Genomic DNA, 19436 nt, shown 5'->3' on the forward strand with positions numbered 1-19436 from the left:
GAGGTTCGAACCCACTATCCACCGAATGCAAGCTCACAGCTGCGCAACCCTAACCGCCTCGTTTTCAAACACTCACTAATAGGCTGGTATTGCTGTCAACTATCGACAATGGGCGGTGTGTTCAACAACGAATATACAGACATATAATTTTTATCTATAGAGAATCTCGTCTGAACGCAGCCGAACCTCGTGAACCGCGTGTTCGGGAGTTTCTAAATAGCCTTCCATGCATATATTCTGCCGAACAGAGCTGCAATTAAGAGCTAATTAATGGTTCAAGACATATACAAATAACTCTTCAGCAGAGTGGAATGTCTGTACATGTATGAATTAATGAGTTATTAAACTTTGCTTTCTGCATCTTTAGTGTATTTACAAATGCACTCTCTTACAGAACGTTTGTAGTAAAATGACTGCTACTTGTTTCACGTCCGAAATACAGCACATTGTAGCTCTCCTTTATAAATCAGCGGCTAGGCAACCCATTCATCGTCAGTGCATGCAAGGCACTTATAAGAAGAAAGTACGCGGCTAGTTGGTCACCTGATATATTTCCATCTATTAAAGAACCAACCTCTTGTATTTACAGGCTGTCATTACAACAATCCAATACATATCAAATTGCACCTATAAAGTTCTATTAGTTACGGATATTCCTCACACACAATGTAAAAAATTGAAAATGAGAATGTGGTTTAACAGTATAACTATTCTGCTATTTCCGTGCTGTAGAGGTGCTGTCCCAGGATATTGATGGAGCCTCAGATGATGAGAGTCGCCATTTCAGTGATGCACTTCATTGGAAGTCAGAAGCGCTTCCACGGCAAAGTGACTGACCAGGTAAGGCACCACGGGCTCCGACAATTGTCCCTATTACATCAATTTCTTGAAGATGGTAAAAACATTAATTTGAAGAAAACTACGTCCTATTCCTTATATGATAACATTCCACCGAGCAAGCTGGTCGTGTGGTTAGGGTCGCGTAGCTGTGAGCTTGCATTCGGGAGATAGTGGGTTCGAAACCCCCACTACTGGCAGCCCTGAAGATGTTCTACCGTTGTTTCCCAGGTTCACACCAGGCAAAAGCTGCAGCTGTAACTTAATTAACGCCATGGCTGTTTCTTTCCCACTCCTAGCCCTTTCCTGCCCCATGGTCGGTGAGACGTAAAGCCAATTATACACAAAAATAAGAAAACATCCCCCTCCATGTGGACGGGGACTGTAGAGTAACATCCACGCTATTCCTCTTATAAGAGGCATCTAAAACGAGGACCAGGGGCACTCAAATTGGGAGCGTGGGCTGGCCGTCAGGCAATTCTTCCTCACTTTCATAACTCCTATCCTAACTCCCTTGGTCAATCCTTGTCCTTTTCCGATCCCCACCATAATACGTTTGCGACACTCTTCTCTTCTTTGGACGATACCTCATTTTAGAAGTGTCTGACCCGTAGATGCCTGGTTGTAGTTCCCCTTAAAACAATAATCATCACCATCAGCACCTAGAATAATACTAGATCATTTCCAAAACAAGAGTATCTTTACAAAAATGTTGCAAAGTTTGGGCTGGGAAGACTTTGGAGAAAGGAGACGAGCTGCTTGACTAAGTAGTATGTTCCTAGCTGTCAGTGGAGAGATAGCGTGGAATAACATCAGTAGACGAATAATTTGAGTGGTGTGTTTAAGGTCGCTCGATCTGTATAATCTATGCGTATCTGTGACTTTTCTACCCATCAGTCTTGTATCATATGTAGGTAAGATCACAATATGAAGATAAAGGAATTTATGAGGACAAATTGGGGCAAATGGTCGTGTTTAGGAAGGGGAGTTAGGGATTGGAATAACTTAAAAGGGATATGTTCAATAAATTTCCAATTTCTTTACAATCAAGAAAATGCTAGGAAAACAACAGATAGGGAATCTGCCTCCTGAGAGACTGCCCTAAATGCAGATCAGTAGTGATTGATTGAACTGAATACTGATCGCAGCTTCGAGATGAAGTCCTTAACTTCTCTATACCTTGGTTCAGTTTCAATTACCATACAACTATCCAGGGAGAACAGATTATTCGAAATATTTGAACTAATCCTTCTGTTCCTGTTTTGTATTTCCTTTCTTCACATCCATTCATTCATTCATTCATTCATTCATTCATTCATTCATTCATTCATTCATTCATTCATTCATTCATTCATTCTTGAAACTTTTTTCCCAGACGATGGCTATGCGTAACTGGGCGACAGGACTTGGAATTTAGTCAATTCCTCCATTAATTCAATTAGACAGTCGGTATTTCATTCATCCACGACGGAATGTTAAAGTTAGGTCATCAATTCTCTGAATTCTCTCTCCCAAGTTGGTGGTTATCCGTGAATGAGAGGGAAGAGTGCTTATTCATTCTGGCATGAACCTAGTTTCAATCATGGAAGCATCCATTCATCAATTCATGATGCTCTCTCTCGAGACGATGCCTATCGGCGACTGGGGGAGAGGACCTGGAGTCCAGTCCATTCATTCATTCATTCATTCATTCATTCATTCATTCATTCATTCATTCATTCATTCATTCATTCATTCATTCATTCATTCATTCATTCATTCATTCATTCATTCATTCATTCATTCATTCATTCATTCATTCATTCATTATATATTCCATTCCTAACGCAATGTTCAATTCAGTCAATCAAGTCATTCCCTCACCCAATCAAACACTCATTCATCAATCGATGCTCTCTCCCCAGTTAGTGGGTATCCGTGACCGGCTGAGGAGAGTGTTATTCATTCATTTATTCATGCACAGCCACAATTCAACCAAGAAATCGTCCATCTACCAAATCGTGCAGACATCCACTCATTTAATTCAGTCATAATGCATGTTGTAATTGTAGGAGAACTCTACGAAAGAGTACCAAAAATGATCGGAATAACATTGTCGTGGGCGAAGAATTTCTGCCGCTAGGCGTGTATAACGTAACTCACTGCCAGTTCAGTGCCACCTGTGTTGTCGAACTGGCTTCTTGTGTTGATCTGCAGTGACTGTTTTGTTATTGTTTAGTTTTTTATGAGGGCAAGGTTAGGTGAAAAACGTGCAAACTTTTATTTGGGAAGTTTTAAGAAGATTGCGCAAGAGTGTTCGTCAAGAAAGACCCGAATGTGGCAGACAGGAAACTGGTTCGTCCATCACGACAACGCACCTGCACACACAGCCATCACTTTTAGACAGTTTTTGGCTAAAAATGGCATGGTACCGGTACCCCACGCCTGATCTGGCTCAGTGCGACTTTTTCTTAATTCCATGCATGAAACGACACCGATTCGACGACACTGAAGAGGTCAAGGAAGAAACGAGGGAAGAGATGTCAGCCATTTCTAAAGATGACTACAAAAATGTTTCTAAGAGTGGAAGAACCGGTGGGACAAATGTATTTGTTGTAATCGAGAGTATTTTGAACGGTATAAGGTTGTTTTGTAAAATATTTGAAAATTAATTCTAAAATTAATTCCGATTCTTTTTTTTGGGGGAGTACCCCCTCGTATAAGATTTTTGACACAAAAGTAACCACTAAATAAGCTAAGGAAGGGGAAGATTTATGTCATAGACTATACAACAGCATTGTTAACGTCTAGGACAAAATAAATGATATTTAGTGTGGTAATAGCCAAATAATTATAAGAAGGAGAATGTAATGCATGTATCGTATTTAATGAATTGCAACAAAAGAGTGCTCTCTCCTTAGTTCCAGGCAATCCGGAGCTAGGGAATGGGAGTATTCTATTCTATACTCTATTCTATTCTATTCTGTTCTTTCAGGATTCTTTCTAACTGCCATCACTTCAGTCTTATAATGTCCAAACTTCGTATCATACTAGACGTATCTCTTTTAAATCGCCAATGGATTTGACTACACACTACTTTTCATACGTCAAAAGTTCTTTCTTTCACAACTAACATCCACATTTTGAAGTTGATATTTATCAGCACGCCTGTTAAACATGGAGCGATATTTGAAGGAAAATTAAACCCGATTGATAGGAAAGCTCAGTTGTCAATGCTACGGCCTTTCGAACTTTCTCCAGAAGCCTAATTCTCCGGTGTAGATTTGCTAGACCGTGTACCATGTTCACCACCCTGCAATGCGAGAGGTAATTTTCCCCTACTTGTCCTCCTTGTCTGCTTATTCTAAGGCTAAGTTTGACAGCGCCCAGGAATTACAGCTCCCATTAAATGAAGTTACTGACGGGAGCTCTTTGTGAAAGTTGTTGAGGCTCCTACACTTATGATACTTGTTGAAGGATGACTCTCCTTTCAAACTCATAGAAACTTATCCTAGCCTCACGCACGTCTCGAAAGTAATGATCTCTTGGATATAGTAAGAGAAATAAATGGGTGAGGTTAAAGAGTAAAACTTTCCCTGTAGCGTTACTCCAAGAAACTGGGAGCAACTGTTTACTCTTGAAACTAAATGTCAATGTAAATGCTTGAAATTACACAGCTATTCTACATAAACTTACTGAATGTTCTAACAGGGTTATGTTTACATAGTTTCTTTATCTTCTATATCAAATGAGGCGAAATAAGTTGGAAAGTTCCTTTCCTTAACCCAATTGAAAATCATTGAAAAAATATCACATATCAATATTGTACAAAAATATTTAAAATGTTGTTATAAAATAATTATTTACGATGAAAATAATAATAAAAAGGTCTTTAGTTCAACTTAAAGTGCATATCTACCTATCAAATATCCATCATACAAAATCGCCCTGTCTTCCTTCCCATTAGAAGTTGGCCGTCAATAATATCTGTTTGTAGTTATCAGGAATATAATGAATGATTTTATCTACATCTCCGAGCTTTTTGTTCTTTGTAAGAACCTTCCCACCGTAGTACGAATGTTAGCCTCATACCCTTGTACAAATTAAATACTCCACTAGTTAAGCTATCAACAAATTTATGCCTGGTTGGAAAACCTCCTTATCTTCATGGAAGGTGTAAGTCACGTAGAACAGGGCACATCATACACACTATAAGCCAAAGTAGATTGTTATATCCACCCACGTGCAGTAGCAGACAGATCCTGCAGTCTGTGGGTGCTGCTCTGCTTTTGTCAACCTCAAAAGGAACGACCGTCAACAGTTGAACTGTACGCATAGTGTCCTCTGTGATGTCTGCGTTCTACTAGTGCGCATGATGCAGTACGTGTTCCCTGCTGAACCCTACTTCCGTACTGAGCGCGTGCGTCGTGTGTCGGCATGCCTCGGGAAAAACGGTGCTCAGTTGAAGCTCTGTTGCTAACCTGTACTTTTCTGTTCTGTGTTTGCTCAAATGTTCGAGATTATTGACTCGCACGCCCCGTGTGACGTTTGGTCAGAGATATGATTTTTGTTGCCACTGATGCTTTCATGGCCCGTACTTATAGACATAGGCTTTTGGGTTTATGCCGTGTCAAGAAAATGTGAAATTATTTACGTTTATCAGAAGACATTTCTCTGCGTCATCAGAAGAAAATATCAACTGTCCACGAGAAGGGTTTCTAAAGTAATGAGGTTTGAATTTAGACGTTACCCAATAGAAGTGGAAATGGCACATTCATTCGCCACCAGATGGCCCCCGGACGTGCTACAGCGCTAGCGTTCGAAGCGGAAGCTGACGTAATCATCAGAATCAGTCTAAGACGGTCACATAACCTGTTTATGTAACATATGACATTGACAGGTGTATGACATTGACACAAGCCTGGAATTAAACATCTGGTGATGAGGAACGTACGAATTTGGAAAGCACCGAAACGGAATAACAATAGTGAAGGGACAGGGAAGGGAACTACCTACGTAAATCCTTAATGGATGGCAACCAGGCATTACTTAATAGATAGTCAGTGTCCCTGCTGAAACTGTTAGGATTTCTACGTATTTCCACAGCTTCCCTCATAATCCTGGACCTGTAAGTGTCTAGTGTGGGTAAGAGCTCGAACATCTTGGAACATGACATCATGACTCGAAGATAATGCTTGCTCAGCTACTGCCAATTAGTCTGGCTGGTTGAGACGAATATTACGTTCATGGTCCTTGATACGGATATCAATGGACCGGCATATTTGGCCAATGTATACCTTACCGCAAGTACAGGGAATTTCGTATACCGCAGGATGTAAAAGTGTGGACAATTTGTCCTTGGTTTTACGGTATTGTCGGCAAGGAACCTGTCTGCTGCAGACATGCACCGACAGATTTGCGAAGGGTACAGTGCTAATGCTATGAGTGAAGGCAAAGTGTGTAAGTGGGTACGAGACTTCAAAAATGACCGTGACAACGTCCATGATGAGGCCCGCCTCGGTAGCCCATCTGTGATCACAGACGATTTGGTGGCTTTAGTTGAAGCGAAGATTCGTGAGGACAGACGCTTCACAATAACAGCTCTGTCAAACGCATTTTCTAACGTGTCTTGGTCAGTGCTTCACAACATTGTTTCTGAAAACCTAAACCTTAAGAAACTGTGCTCGCCTGAGGTCCCTGAACTCCTTAAGGAGTACAACACAAACAAAATATTTCATTGTTCGATGACTTTTTGACTCATTATGCCGGAGAAAGTGATAACATGTTGAGTCAGATCGTAATGGGAGGCAAAATATGGGGTTAGAATATCACGCTCGAATCGAAGCATCGGAGCATCGAATGGAGGCACACACATTCGCCTGTAAAGATGAAGGCCAAAGAGACTCTGTCCTAGAGCAGGATCAACTCTTGGTTATCGGAGCAGGCGGCAAGTTTCTATGAAGAGGGTATTCAAATCTTAGTTGTAAGGTATGATAAGTGTTTAAACAAACTTGGCGCCTATGTTGAAAAGTAGAGTAAAGTATGTAGAATCTGCAAATATATGTGGGTTTGAAAATCGTCTTTCGTTGTGTAGTTATTTTCAAACGGCCCTTACTTAAAAAAACACGACTCGTATTTCAAAATTTTTCCAATCGACTCCGAAGAAATTCCGATTACCTCAATGTTATAAGATGAAATTGTCACAGTGCTGCTCAACAAATAGTGACAAATTTCAGTCCATCACCTACATCAATGAATATTTGTACATTGTATAAAAAAGAAAATATAGTGAGTCCGATGGGATTATCTAAAATGGGAGACAGTTTTCAAATAAATTAAATTAAAATAAAATAAAATAAATCCCCATCGCCCTTCGTATTTGTTGAAGAGCCAGCAAAGCGATGAGTTGCTGTGGCCCCATTCTTGCCAATTAAGTACAAAATAACAATTATCACTATACAAGTTGTCTCAGGAGGGTAATAAAATATTCACAAGGATGGTAGTATTGATTATAGTGAGAGAAGACTCTCTGTATCTTGTACCGCGATGCGATTTGACGGCGAGTTTGTGCATGTATCAACGCTAACGGAACACATTTAAAACATTTCAAGCAAGAAATAGTTGCATGCGGTATGCTTGTAAGTTCTATTCCTGTACCAGGTGTATGCATAAGTTTTTTCCGGTTTTGTGGTAAAAACACGTTTTTAGGTAAGTTATGAATACCATGCCAGAAAAACTGCTTGACTTGTACGGCAAACCATTCAGCTAGCCATTTTTCAAATTCCTCGAAATTGATTAAGTGCTGCTTTGCGAGCGCGTGCCACACTGATGCGTAGAGGTGATAGTCAGATGGCGCCAGGTCGGGGCAGTACGGCGGGTGCGGAAGGATGTCGCATCCAAGAGATTTCAAGGTGTTTTTCACTGGTTTTTCTGTGTGAGACGGCGCATTGTCGTGTAACAAAATTACTTTGCCATGTCTTCTGGCCCATCCTGGTCTTCTTTCGATCAATGCGTGATTTAAACTAATCATTTGTTGACGATGGCGTTGTGCATTAACGGTTTCATCGGGCTTGAAGAGTTCATAATGCACAATACCGTTCTGGTCCCACCAGACACAAAGCATGGTCTCCTTGCCTATTAGAAAATGTCTCGCGTGTTCTAATCGATGGAGTGTGTCCACCATATGTTTCTATCAGCAAGCGATGACTTTCCACAGCCTCTTCCTTTTGATTAAATAAGGAAAGCAATGGGCTCTGCAAATGTTCTTTTTCAGGGACACAGATCACTGAACGATACAAGACAGACGCTAGTGTTTGGCGGACTCCACTTGTGTGTGTTAGTAGGTTAATGTCAGACGAACGAACAGATGTCGTGTGTCAAATTCATACGCCCTGGTCATCTGTATGTGCCACCTATCTCCAGTGAGTGAGGTATCGATACCGGTGCTCTTAATTGCGCTCCTCTGTGGGTCTGTAAAAAGTGTATAAAGTTGTGGATTTTATTCAGTTGAGTAATTTTAACCTATTCATATTATTCTTTTTACATTTGTTCACAAGTTGCTTTACGTCGCATCGACACAGACAGGTCCTACGGCGACGATGGGACAGTAAAGGGCTAGGAGTGGGAAGGAAGTGGTTGCGGCCTTAACTAAGGTACTTCCCCAGCATTTGCCTGGTGTGAAAATGGGAAACCACGGGAAACCATCTTCAGGGCTGCCGAGAGTGGGGTTCGAACCCACTATCTCGCGAATACTGGATACTTGCCGCTATCAATCTCGGTTTTTATTATTTTAATATGTGTATTTCGTTAATGTGCTAGTTTTAGTGTGATTGTGTAATATGTGTGTGAGTGATCGGGTCGGCGGTTATTCTATTGTGTTGACTGACACTGCGGTTTCGTTATGTGGCAGTTCTGGATGGTCGCCCATCTAGATACTGACCACGCCCAATGTTGTTTTGGTATTGCAACGGGATTGTATCGATGTTAGTTCGCAGTGATAGTACGTATGTGTTATGATTTAGAAAGCAGCGTTTAATACAGGCAGCGTTTTAATAGTGATTAAAACGCTGATTAATAGTGCCTCGATTATCTGTTTTCTGGTGTTTCGGGTTTGGATGGATGTAACTTGAGTTTGAAAGGGAAATTTTGGTGGATTTTGGAAGTGGTGGTGGTGGAGGGGGTGTTGGTATCTTGGTATGAGTGAGTTTCATGGCTACTCGATCCAGCGAGGTGGCTCTCTGGTGGGGAGGAGAGTGGCGATTTGTTAAAGAGGGGATGTTGGGGGTCGGGAGTTTTGGAGCTGGGGTATTCTCAGCCAGTAACACTGATCCCTCCCGTGATCCAGTAAACGACGCATCAACAGAAAACGATACATCTCGTTCCGACCGAAGGGATAGGTAGTGTTCCCCTTAAAGACCTTGGGGGGGGGGCGGATCTGGGGGGCTGGGGAATATAGGGGGGGGGGGCATTCGAAACACCAAAAGAGTTAAACGCAAAAGTGGCAAACCTTTTCCTAAGTCGTGACTGGGCTAGTTTATTGAGTGGTTAACGCCAGACAAGTCACGAACACAGGTGCGTACTGTTCGCTGGTGCCATCTCTCAGTGAAACCGGAAAAGACTTATGGATACACCGGATTTGTTTTCCATAATTAATGTACTATTTAGAGTTGTAGAGAATTAGTTCTAACGTGGAAATAAAGTGTTTCTGGACCCATGTGCGCGTAACACATTTTGTTCTTCTACGTGTGAGAACTGCGTATTAAAAATGTGGACAGCCTGCATAATTGCCCATGCCACGCGACATATAGGGAAAAAGAATTTTGTCGCATTTATTAATACCACAATTGAAGGGTTTATTTCCAAAGTGACGCATCTCATTCTTTTATAAAGTGGTTTCCTATGAGATAGATACTTAATTTCTTTCCATGTAGCCACATCACTTCAAACAAAATCTGCTTTTCATGGTGGCTAAACTCCTAGTCTAAGGAATACCATCAAATGAGGGTGGAAGGGGGGAGGGAGATCTTGGATTTACGTCACTTTGGAACTAAAGAGGAACTCGAAATGCAGTAGGATGCTTTCTAAGTGCTCAAACCTTCAAATATTATTCTTAATGATATATTTAATCAAATACTTCAAAAATGCTGTATTTAATCCCAAGTAAAGAATTTCAAAATGCCTATAATGCAAGAATCCTGACTTTAAATTATCAAAACCTAACATGTGACCGAAAAAAACATAAGGGTGATCTTGAGGGTCTTGAGTTATATCTCGTATTTCTGGACAAACACATTTTCATAGGAAAATGTTTGGAGAACCAACTGGGAAATATATATAAATATATACTGTTTTTAGATCAACCACCTGACCAATACACAATATTATAATATAAAAATATTATATATCAAAGAAAAGTGGCCACGTTTCGGCTCTTGGACCCATCATCAGCACACAAACACTTAAATAAAATGTATAGCTCATGAAGGTATTTGACAGAAATATCTTGAATGTGGAAGCCTCCGTAGCTCAGGCAGCAGCTCGCCGGTCTCTCACCACTGTGTTCCATGAATGAAATCCTGGTCACTCCACGTGAGGGTTGTGCTGGATAAAGTGGAAGTGGGACAGGTTTTTCTCCAGGTACACCGGTTTTCCCTGCCATATCTCATTCCAGTGACACTCTCGAATATCATTTCATCTGTCCCCAGTTTCGTGGGACAGGCTTAGGCAGCCGGCACAATTCCTATCCTCGCCGCTAAATGGCGGCTCCATGCATTCCATTCCTGACCCAGTCGGATGAGTGAAAACAGGCTGTAGATTTTCACTTTTATCATGAATGTAGTAATGATAATTGATACAATTCAAAACAAAATATTGGAGCTCGTTGATAACAAATTCATAAATTCATCACGAGATGGCTAAAAATGAATGAAAAATGATGAAAATTTATCGGTCATCTCCAATATTTTGTTTCCAAGTGTCTCAATTATCAATACTATATTCATGATACTTTCAAATGGATTTATCTGGTATTTACCTTAATTAAGTGTTTGTCTGCTGATGAATGCTCCAAGAGACTAAACATTTCCACTTTTGTTTGTTAAATAATCGTTTTAGATTATAATATTGCGTATTGGTTAGGTGGTTTATCTATATATTCCTTCTCAGTTTATATAGTCAGTACGGACCAATATGAACATGATTAGTTGTAAGGACATATTGGTCCAAACATTTGACATGTTCAACTCACAAAACAAAATTTAAAACAAATCATTACTACATTCGATTTGGAGGACGCACCGACAGAGACAGGTCTTATGGCGACTATGGGATAGGAAAGGGAACGTATTGGGAAGGAAGCGGCCGTAGCCTTAATTAAGGTACAATCCCAGCATTTGCCTAGTGTGAAAATAGGAAAATACGGAAAAACCATTTCATAGCTGCCGACAGTGGGGTTCGAACCCACTATCTCCCGGATGCAGGCTCACAGCTGCGCGCCCCTAACCGCACGGCTAACTTTCCAGGTAAATTCAACTAAATACGAAGTTATCCTAGACAAAGGACTCACTTTCAAAGATCATATTAATTTGATTTCGGCCCAAGCGAATAGATGCTTACATGAAATTATCTAGTATTGATAATTGATACAATTCAAAACAAAATATTTGAGCTCGTTGATAAGAAGTTCATAAATTAATCACGAGATGGCTGAAAAGCCTATCAAGGCCTTAATCTAGAAAACAGGCTCACTCTGTATAAGACACCCCTTCGACTAATTCTAGAGTATGCCATTCCGGTCTGGGGAATGGTAGGCAAAACCCACCTGGATAAGGTGCGCTGCGTCTCATCTCAGGTGCACACTGGTTTCAACGGAACAGGGAGATCCATCAATCCCTAAATATTGATGAGATTAGAACCAGAATAAAGAAGACGTCCCTAAAATTCTATTCTGGACTAATCCGCAAGCCCCTCATCACTACGTTGGGCAATTGTGATGATATCCTTGGCCTCCACTATAAGCGACCCAAGGTCAATCTAAATTAGTCCCCCCCTAAAAAAGGGCGCAGGACACATTTTGACCAGTTCCTATTCCTTCCCATCAGGTCCACTCACCTTCACATCAATGCAGCCCTAGTTAGACAAGTCATGAAATAGCACTTAAGACCCTTGAAGGGCTAAATAATTTGCATCACAAACGCCACGCCCGTATTCTGTTTGAGACCTGAGGCGTGGACTTTATTTTATTTTTCATTTCATTTTATTTTTATTTCTTATTTCTTCTACTGCATTCCTGCTTCATCTGATGACCTTATTTCCCGCCCTCGTACGATGGAAAAAGGACCATTTTTCACTCATCCCAGAGAAGAGACAGATAAGTCAATATTTTCGGGTTTTATAATTTTATTTTTGCAGTAACCTGCTAAAAGCAATGATCTCTATCTTTTGACACTAACAAGTCATTTCGTCATAATTCCGAAGAAATAGCCAAAGCTTAATTCCAAATTATTTAAGAATACTAAACAGTCGCCGGTAAATTTTCGTGTTAATATTCTCAATATTGTCAACAAAAATGGCGTCGACCAGATAAGTCAGTTTGTCTTGTATATAGTATATTTTCTGTTGTTATTGTGGACGTGGACATTATTTTGTAAATGAATTATTAGCAGTTAATTTACACAGCTGCTTCTGTTAAATCTTATTAGCTAGCTATACACAAATGTGACTTACAAGCTTAGTGTTGACTGGTCCACGTAAGAAAATAATACCTCATCAAAATAGGACAAATCACTTTCATTCACGATGCAAAGCATTTCCTCTATTAAACAAAATCAAACGAAAACCATTATTTAAAAACTTGTCTCATATAACGCCGCCTGGTTTCACATCTTTTGTCGAATCGGTAATTTCGTTTTGTTAAAAAAAATGCTTCTCCTGTCTTTTAATATTTTGACCTATCTTGTTATTCCCTGGGATGAGTGAATTGGAACTCGGAAGGCTAGCGGAGAGCGAGCCATCTAGTGACGCACAACAGTACCACTTGCCATAGACCAACGGTAAAGCATTCTTGAATTTTTTTATTATTGCAGAAGTCTTCCTCGTGAACAGTCGAGATTTTATTTTGAAGATGTGGAGCAAAGTTCTCTGAGGAACGTGAAGAGTTTCACCTTGTTTTCTGCCACGGTAAAAGCCGGAAAGATTAATATCAGGCCTACAAATACACTCTAGCTTGCACAACAGTTCCGCTATGAGATTTGCATAAACATCAGGAGAACTGACCCCTGGGAATTATGTTACTCGTACTACATTACGGAAGAACGGGCTACCCACATCAAGCTGCATTCTAACATACTACTGACTAAACATCCGAACACTATTAATGACCGATGTTTGAAGTATTTTTATTTCAAAAGGTCTATAGACAAGCCTGCCTACGCTGCAACGCAAATTACCGGTGAATCAATGCCGGGTAAATTACAAGTTCCGTTGATTATATCGGTGCTGATTGCTCAGGCAGAGGGAAAATCAGATTTATTTTCCGTTCTGTGAGCACAGGCTATCATTACAACTGAGTCACAATATCTGCCATCTGAGCTGAATTAAGAGGAACTCTGCTAAATCCTTAATTTTATTTAAAACGTTGGAAGCAAGACGCACTTTCAGAAGGATTATCGAAATAATATTTATACCTACACTGAAACACTTGTTCACTTGCTTATTGCATAACCGAGCGAGTTGGCCATACGGTTAGGATTCCGCAGCTGTGAGCTTGCATCCGAGAGTTAGTGGGTTCGAACCTCACTGTCGGAAGCCCAGATGATGGTTTTCTGTGGTTTCTTATTTTCTCATCACGCAAATGCAGGGGCTGTACCTTAATTAATGCCACGGCCGCTTCCTTCCCACTTCCAGGCCTTCCCTATCTCATCGTCTCTGTAAGACCTAACTGTGTCGGTGCGGCGTAATGAACAATTGTATATATATTTAGTACTTCAAGCAATATCACAATTTAATGTTTCATTTAGTTCATTTAACTGTTATTGTAATACTTCAGCTAAATTTGTGTTAACTTACTCAGGCTAATTCCACAATAGTCTGTGAATACATTGCCAATAATACTTAAATTATTAAAAAGTGTGTAAAAGTAATCAGGTTAAAGAAGCCGGTCTTCCCTAAGTATAATAAGTACTAAAGATCCCTGATCTTTCAAGCAAAGCAATTCGCCATACAATTTACAACCTTTACTACTACGTACAAGAGTTTAGGGGACGTAATAAGCCGATCAAACGTTCTTCTCTGTCTGGGGTAAATTCACTGAAGATTTAACTGAGTCTGCCCTACTACGAACAAAATCTAAAATGTTTAATCAAATGAAGAGATTTTTCGTGTTATTGAGAATTGTGGTATTTCTGTTAGGACACTGCATTTTAATAAAGGAACAATTTGATTTCTTTACTATCTGAATTACGTCGCACCGACACAGTTGGTCTTATGGTGACGATGGGATAGGAAAGGGCAAGAAGTGGGAAGGAAGCAAACGAGGCCTCATTTAAGGTACAAGTTTTAAAATGGGGAACCACGGGAAACCACCTTCAATGGTGTTCGAACCCACTATTTCTCGAATGCAAACTGATAACTACATGTCCCAAACGTCACAGACACTTCCTAGCTCAATAAAGGAATTATTTCCAATGTTTCTCCCAAGAATTCCATACTCTGGGAACATGATTACACGCCTGTATATTAATTACCAACACAAGTGAAGTTAATAATGATATTTCCTTGCGAACTGAGTGGCTCTGAGAGTTGAGACACTGGCCTTCACACCGCAACTTGGAAGGTTGTATCCTGACTCAGTCCTGTGGTATTTGAAGGTGCTCAAATACGTCAATCTCGTTTCAGTGGAGTTAATGGTACGTTCAAGAACTCCTGCGGCTCAAACTTCCAGCAACTCGGCGTCTCCGAAAACCGAAAAGAGTCGTTAGTGGAACGTAAAGCCAATAACATTTGTATTTATCATTAACTCCCTTCCTTCAAATGTACAATGAAATATTCACAAGAACTGCCCAATTAATGGAGCAACAAGACTAGACAATAGTCTCATTCCTGTGTTAATACCTTCAGTATGACACTTTAGCTCAGAACCAGTGACATTCTCGTTGTTTAGAGGAGTCTCATATCTAGGCTACCGGCCCCGAATCAGTGAACATAATGAGTTCGAACAAGGATGACTTTGAAATTCGTTTTTATTTGTTCCATCCATTGCCCACATGACATTCTTTTCTTATTGGTCATCCTGGAGTTGTCTTTCTTTCGATGAGAAGGTAACATTACTCCTTATCCTTTAAGTGGTAGGATTTCGAATTATGAAAGAATCTTCAGGAAGTGATAGACCTGACTAAGCCAGGAAGGTACCACAAGTATAAAGATCACCACACACAGAGAGCTAATATAAGCTACGATATGCAGCCGTTTGAAGAAGGCGGATTAATTTAAAAGAAGGCATTTTATTGGCCGCTGTCATGGAAGGGGAAGAAAGAGAAAGGAACAGAGAGAAGACAGGATTCTGTATACGTAAAATTGGAAAGAGAATAAGTCGTGGTCAATTCCATCAAGCATTGCGTGGGAATTATAATGAATTATCATTATTTCCGTCTAAATCATCAACAGTTTCATGAACTTCCAGTTTCATATTAAGCAAAACTGAATATGAAGTAAGTAAGTAAGTAAGTAAGTAAGTAATTCGTCTTTATTCGTGGCGAAGTTAGGGCGCAAGACCCTCTCCTACACTTAACCACAACATTTACAATAATTAACAGAAATACATTTTTTAATCCAAAAATGTGTTTTGTAAATAATATAGTACTAATCGCAATTAGGAAGATAGAAATAATAGAAATAATTATAGAATGTACATGACAATATAAATGAACATGATAATAATCATAAAACTAAGAATAGTAATAATACCAAAAGGAAACAGTAAAAAACTATAACTAGCAAATACATTTCTATTTTATGTAAATATGCTCATTCACACTTCACTCATTGTACAATTATTCAGGTAGAAGTATTCAGCAAGTGATTTCGGTAAACCATCTTAAAGTTTCTATGAGAACGCAAATCCCTAATGCATTCTGGGAGGGTATTCCACAGCCTAGCGGCAGTGACTACAAAGGACCGCTTGTAATACCTGGAGTGACTGAGAGATATTGTTAAAGAGGAGTCACATCGTTAATGGTGGTTATGACAGGAGGAGAGGTAATTAAAGTTTGATGAGAGATAATCCGGTACACCTGAGTTTAGAACTCCATGCAGAAGGGTCAACATGGGGAGACTTCGACGCTCATGAACACGAAGCCATGACAACTCCCCATAATAAGGTAAAATGTGAGAATCATATCGTAGCTTAAATATAAATCAAATAGAGGTGCTTAAACGCCATTTGAGCATCTTCCTAGCGTTTGGAGATATGCATGTAAAAACAATGTCGCAGTAGTCTAGAACAGGTAAGGTAGGTTTTGCGATTTTACCCGTTGTATTTTAAGGTATTTTGGGTATATAGTAGAGAAGCGTTTGAAAAGAAAAAAGGATTTATGAATATTACGGCATGTATTTGTCACTTATTTAGTACAATTTAGCGTCTTAGTGATTATAACATCTAAGTTTCTTACCGACGTACAATAGGGCATTAAAGTATTATTTAAACTAATTGGGGGTGCATGTGTACTACTTAACAAGTTAAGGTTTCATCTGGTACCAATTATTATAGTCTGAATTTTGTTACGATTTATTAACAGGCTGTTAATGAAGTACCCAAATGATAGAAAGTACGGTAAAAATCTATGTAAATGTAATAAATGAAAACATACAATCAATTTCCAAAGTGTCATTCATTTCTTGTCAACATATGTCTTTCATGGTTATCTTTAATAATCTGACAGACAAGTATATTTTTGTATCTATTCAATCCGTATTTTTCTTCCTTTCGATTAGTCTGCACGACAATCAACAAACACAGAGGCATTAAGCAATATAACAGCTACTGTATTGTGGTCATTCACAAAAGCCACACGCGTACTAGATGCTGGGCAAAAAAGTGATTTGCGCATGCGCCAAGCCAGCTACATATATGAGAATCGCCTCCTTAGCGATCTGTAAAACTGAGCTTGGGACTGTTCAGTTTATCGTAGCTTAGCTTAGCTTTCTGTGTGTGAGGTGGCCTGAACCCTGTGAAAATAAGGGAAGCAAAAGACTAGGGACTTTTATCCCTGCCGAAGTGACACAGGCCGCATGTCCAAGGTTAAAGGCTATACAAAAGTAAGTCATAATACTTACTGGATGCCCATTGATGTACCAAGTAATGTTTGCGGCAGGATATGAGGCAGAAGAAGTGCAGTTAGCTCGTATTCGCTCTCCTGCGGCATATCGGCGTTTCTCTATTGAGAGTTTTGGTTTCTCGGCCGGCATATCTGAAACAACCGAACGTATCAACATTTAACTAACTCATTCAAAAATCTGACAAACTATCAAATCTGAGATGCAAATGGAAGCAGTCCCCATAATATCGTATGCAATACGGCTTTCAACATGTCAATTCAGCCATCGTTAGGTTAACTACTAATTTCACTAGTAATTTAAATTATTATCACTTGGTAGATATAAGTTAGAGTACAGCCACAATTTACCCATTTAGTGTTCATTCATTAAAATTCTGAAAAATAATAACAAGCAGAATATTGAAGTGTAAAGGAGTTACCTGTAAACATTTAACAAATATCATATACATAGGACCCACTTAAATTGTAATTAATAACAAAGACTTTTCTTTCGAAGCCTTTCGAGCACCTCTGGAAATTCAGCAACATCCATACAGACTGGAAGAAATCAACTTCAGGGGTCTCCTTTCGAAATGAATTCTAAACTATGTAGTAATTACAAGCAGATAATTAACGCGTCACACGCTCAAAGAGCGATTTTACACAAAAAATACGGGAAATCAACAGCCAAACTATATGTCGGATTAGAAACTTTCTTGGTGCTGGAGATGCCCTTGTCTCCATCAAAGTTTCAGTTTAAAATAGAAAGCAAATTTCCCTGTGTGAAAAACAAATTATCATAAATATGTCTCTACGTCATGGCCAAAAGCTGCTTAAGTCAGTGAGCGCCGGCGATAAAAAATAGCCTGAACGCTTGCTAGGTAACATTGTCTAGCCTTCCATCCATACCTACATCACTGCCTGCACGATTGCTAGGTAACATTGTCCAGCCTTCCATCCATACCTACATCACTGCCTGCACGATTGCTAGGTACCATTGTCCGGCCATCCATCCATACCTTACATCACTGCCTGCACGGTTGGTAAGTAACATTGTCCGGCCTTCCATCCATTCCTACATCACTGCCTGCACGGTTGGTAGGTAACATTCTCTGGCCATCCATCCATACCTGCATCACTGCCTGCACGGTTGCCAGGTAACATTGTCCGGCCATCCATCCATACCTTACATCACTCATAGTAAGTGACATTGTCCGGCCTTCCATCCATACCTACATCACTGCCTGCACGGTTGCTAGGTAACATTCTCTGGCCATCCATCCATACCTGCATCACTGCCTGCACGGTTGCTAGGCAACATTGTCTGGCCATCCATCCATACCTACATCACTGCCTGCACGGTTGCTACCGGGCGGAATGGCCGTGCGTTTAGAGGCGCGTGGCTGTGAGCTTGCATCCGGAAGATAGTGGGTTCAAATCCCACTGTCGGCAGCAATGAAGATGGTTTTCCGTGGTTACCCATTTTAACACCAGGCAAATGCTGTGACTGTACCTTAATTAAGGCCACGGCCGCTTTCTTCCAACTCCTAAGCATTTCCTATTCCATAGTCGCCATAAAAGCTATCTGCGTCGGTGCGACATAAAACCACTAGCAAAAAATACACGGTTGCGAGGTAACATTGTCTGACCTGTCTGACCACCTATCCACACTTTCCTCTTAACACAAGAATCACCACCACCACCAACCCTCACCACCATCCATACCTTACATCACAGCCTGGATGTTTGCTAGGTAACATTGTCTGGCCATCCATCCATACCTTACATCATAGACTGCATGTGTGCTAGGTAACACTGCCTGACCAACCATCCATACCTTACATCACAGCCTGCACGGTTGCTAGGTAACATTATCTGGACATCCCACCATACCTTACATCAAAAGCTACACGGTTGCTAGGTAACATTTTCTACCCGAACATCCATACCTTACATCACAGCGTGCATGGTTGCTAGAGGATATTCTTTGACCATCCATCCATACCTTACATTACAGCCTGCATGGTTGCTAGATAATATTATCTGACCGTCCATCCATAACTTACATCCAGGTCTGCACGGTTGCTAGGTAAAGTTGTCTAGCCGTGCATTCATACCTTACATCATTGCCTGTACGGTTGATAGGTAACATTATCTGGACGTCCATCCATTCATTACATACGTTGTCTAGCCGTACATCCATACCTTACATCACAGCCTGCAAGGTTCTACGATTACACTTCCGCCACGCATTTTGCGAAAGTAATTTCACAACGCAAATTTTCGGAAGACCCCCAGCCGTAAGACGTA

At 40.3% G+C, this 19436-nt stretch overlaps 1 protein-coding gene across 1 annotated transcript in view; it reads right to left on the reverse strand.

The window, feature by feature from the left end:
* LOC136875025 (cell adhesion molecule 2) overlaps positions 1-19436 on the reverse strand; it is a 215496-nt gene that overhangs the window by 12555 nt on the left and 183505 nt on the right. Inside the window, exon 4 of the mRNA XM_067148745.2 lies at positions 17146-17279. Within this exon, the coding sequence (XP_067004846.2) occupies positions 17146-17279 (134 nt within the window). The remainder of the gene's footprint in view (positions 1-17145; positions 17280-19436) is intronic.

The sequence above is a fragment of the Anabrus simplex genome, chromosome 5, assembly GCF_040414725.1.
Source record: "Anabrus simplex isolate iqAnaSimp1 chromosome 5, ASM4041472v1, whole genome shotgun sequence".
Classification (NCBI taxonomy): domain Eukaryota; kingdom Metazoa; phylum Arthropoda; class Insecta; order Orthoptera; family Tettigoniidae; genus Anabrus; species Anabrus simplex.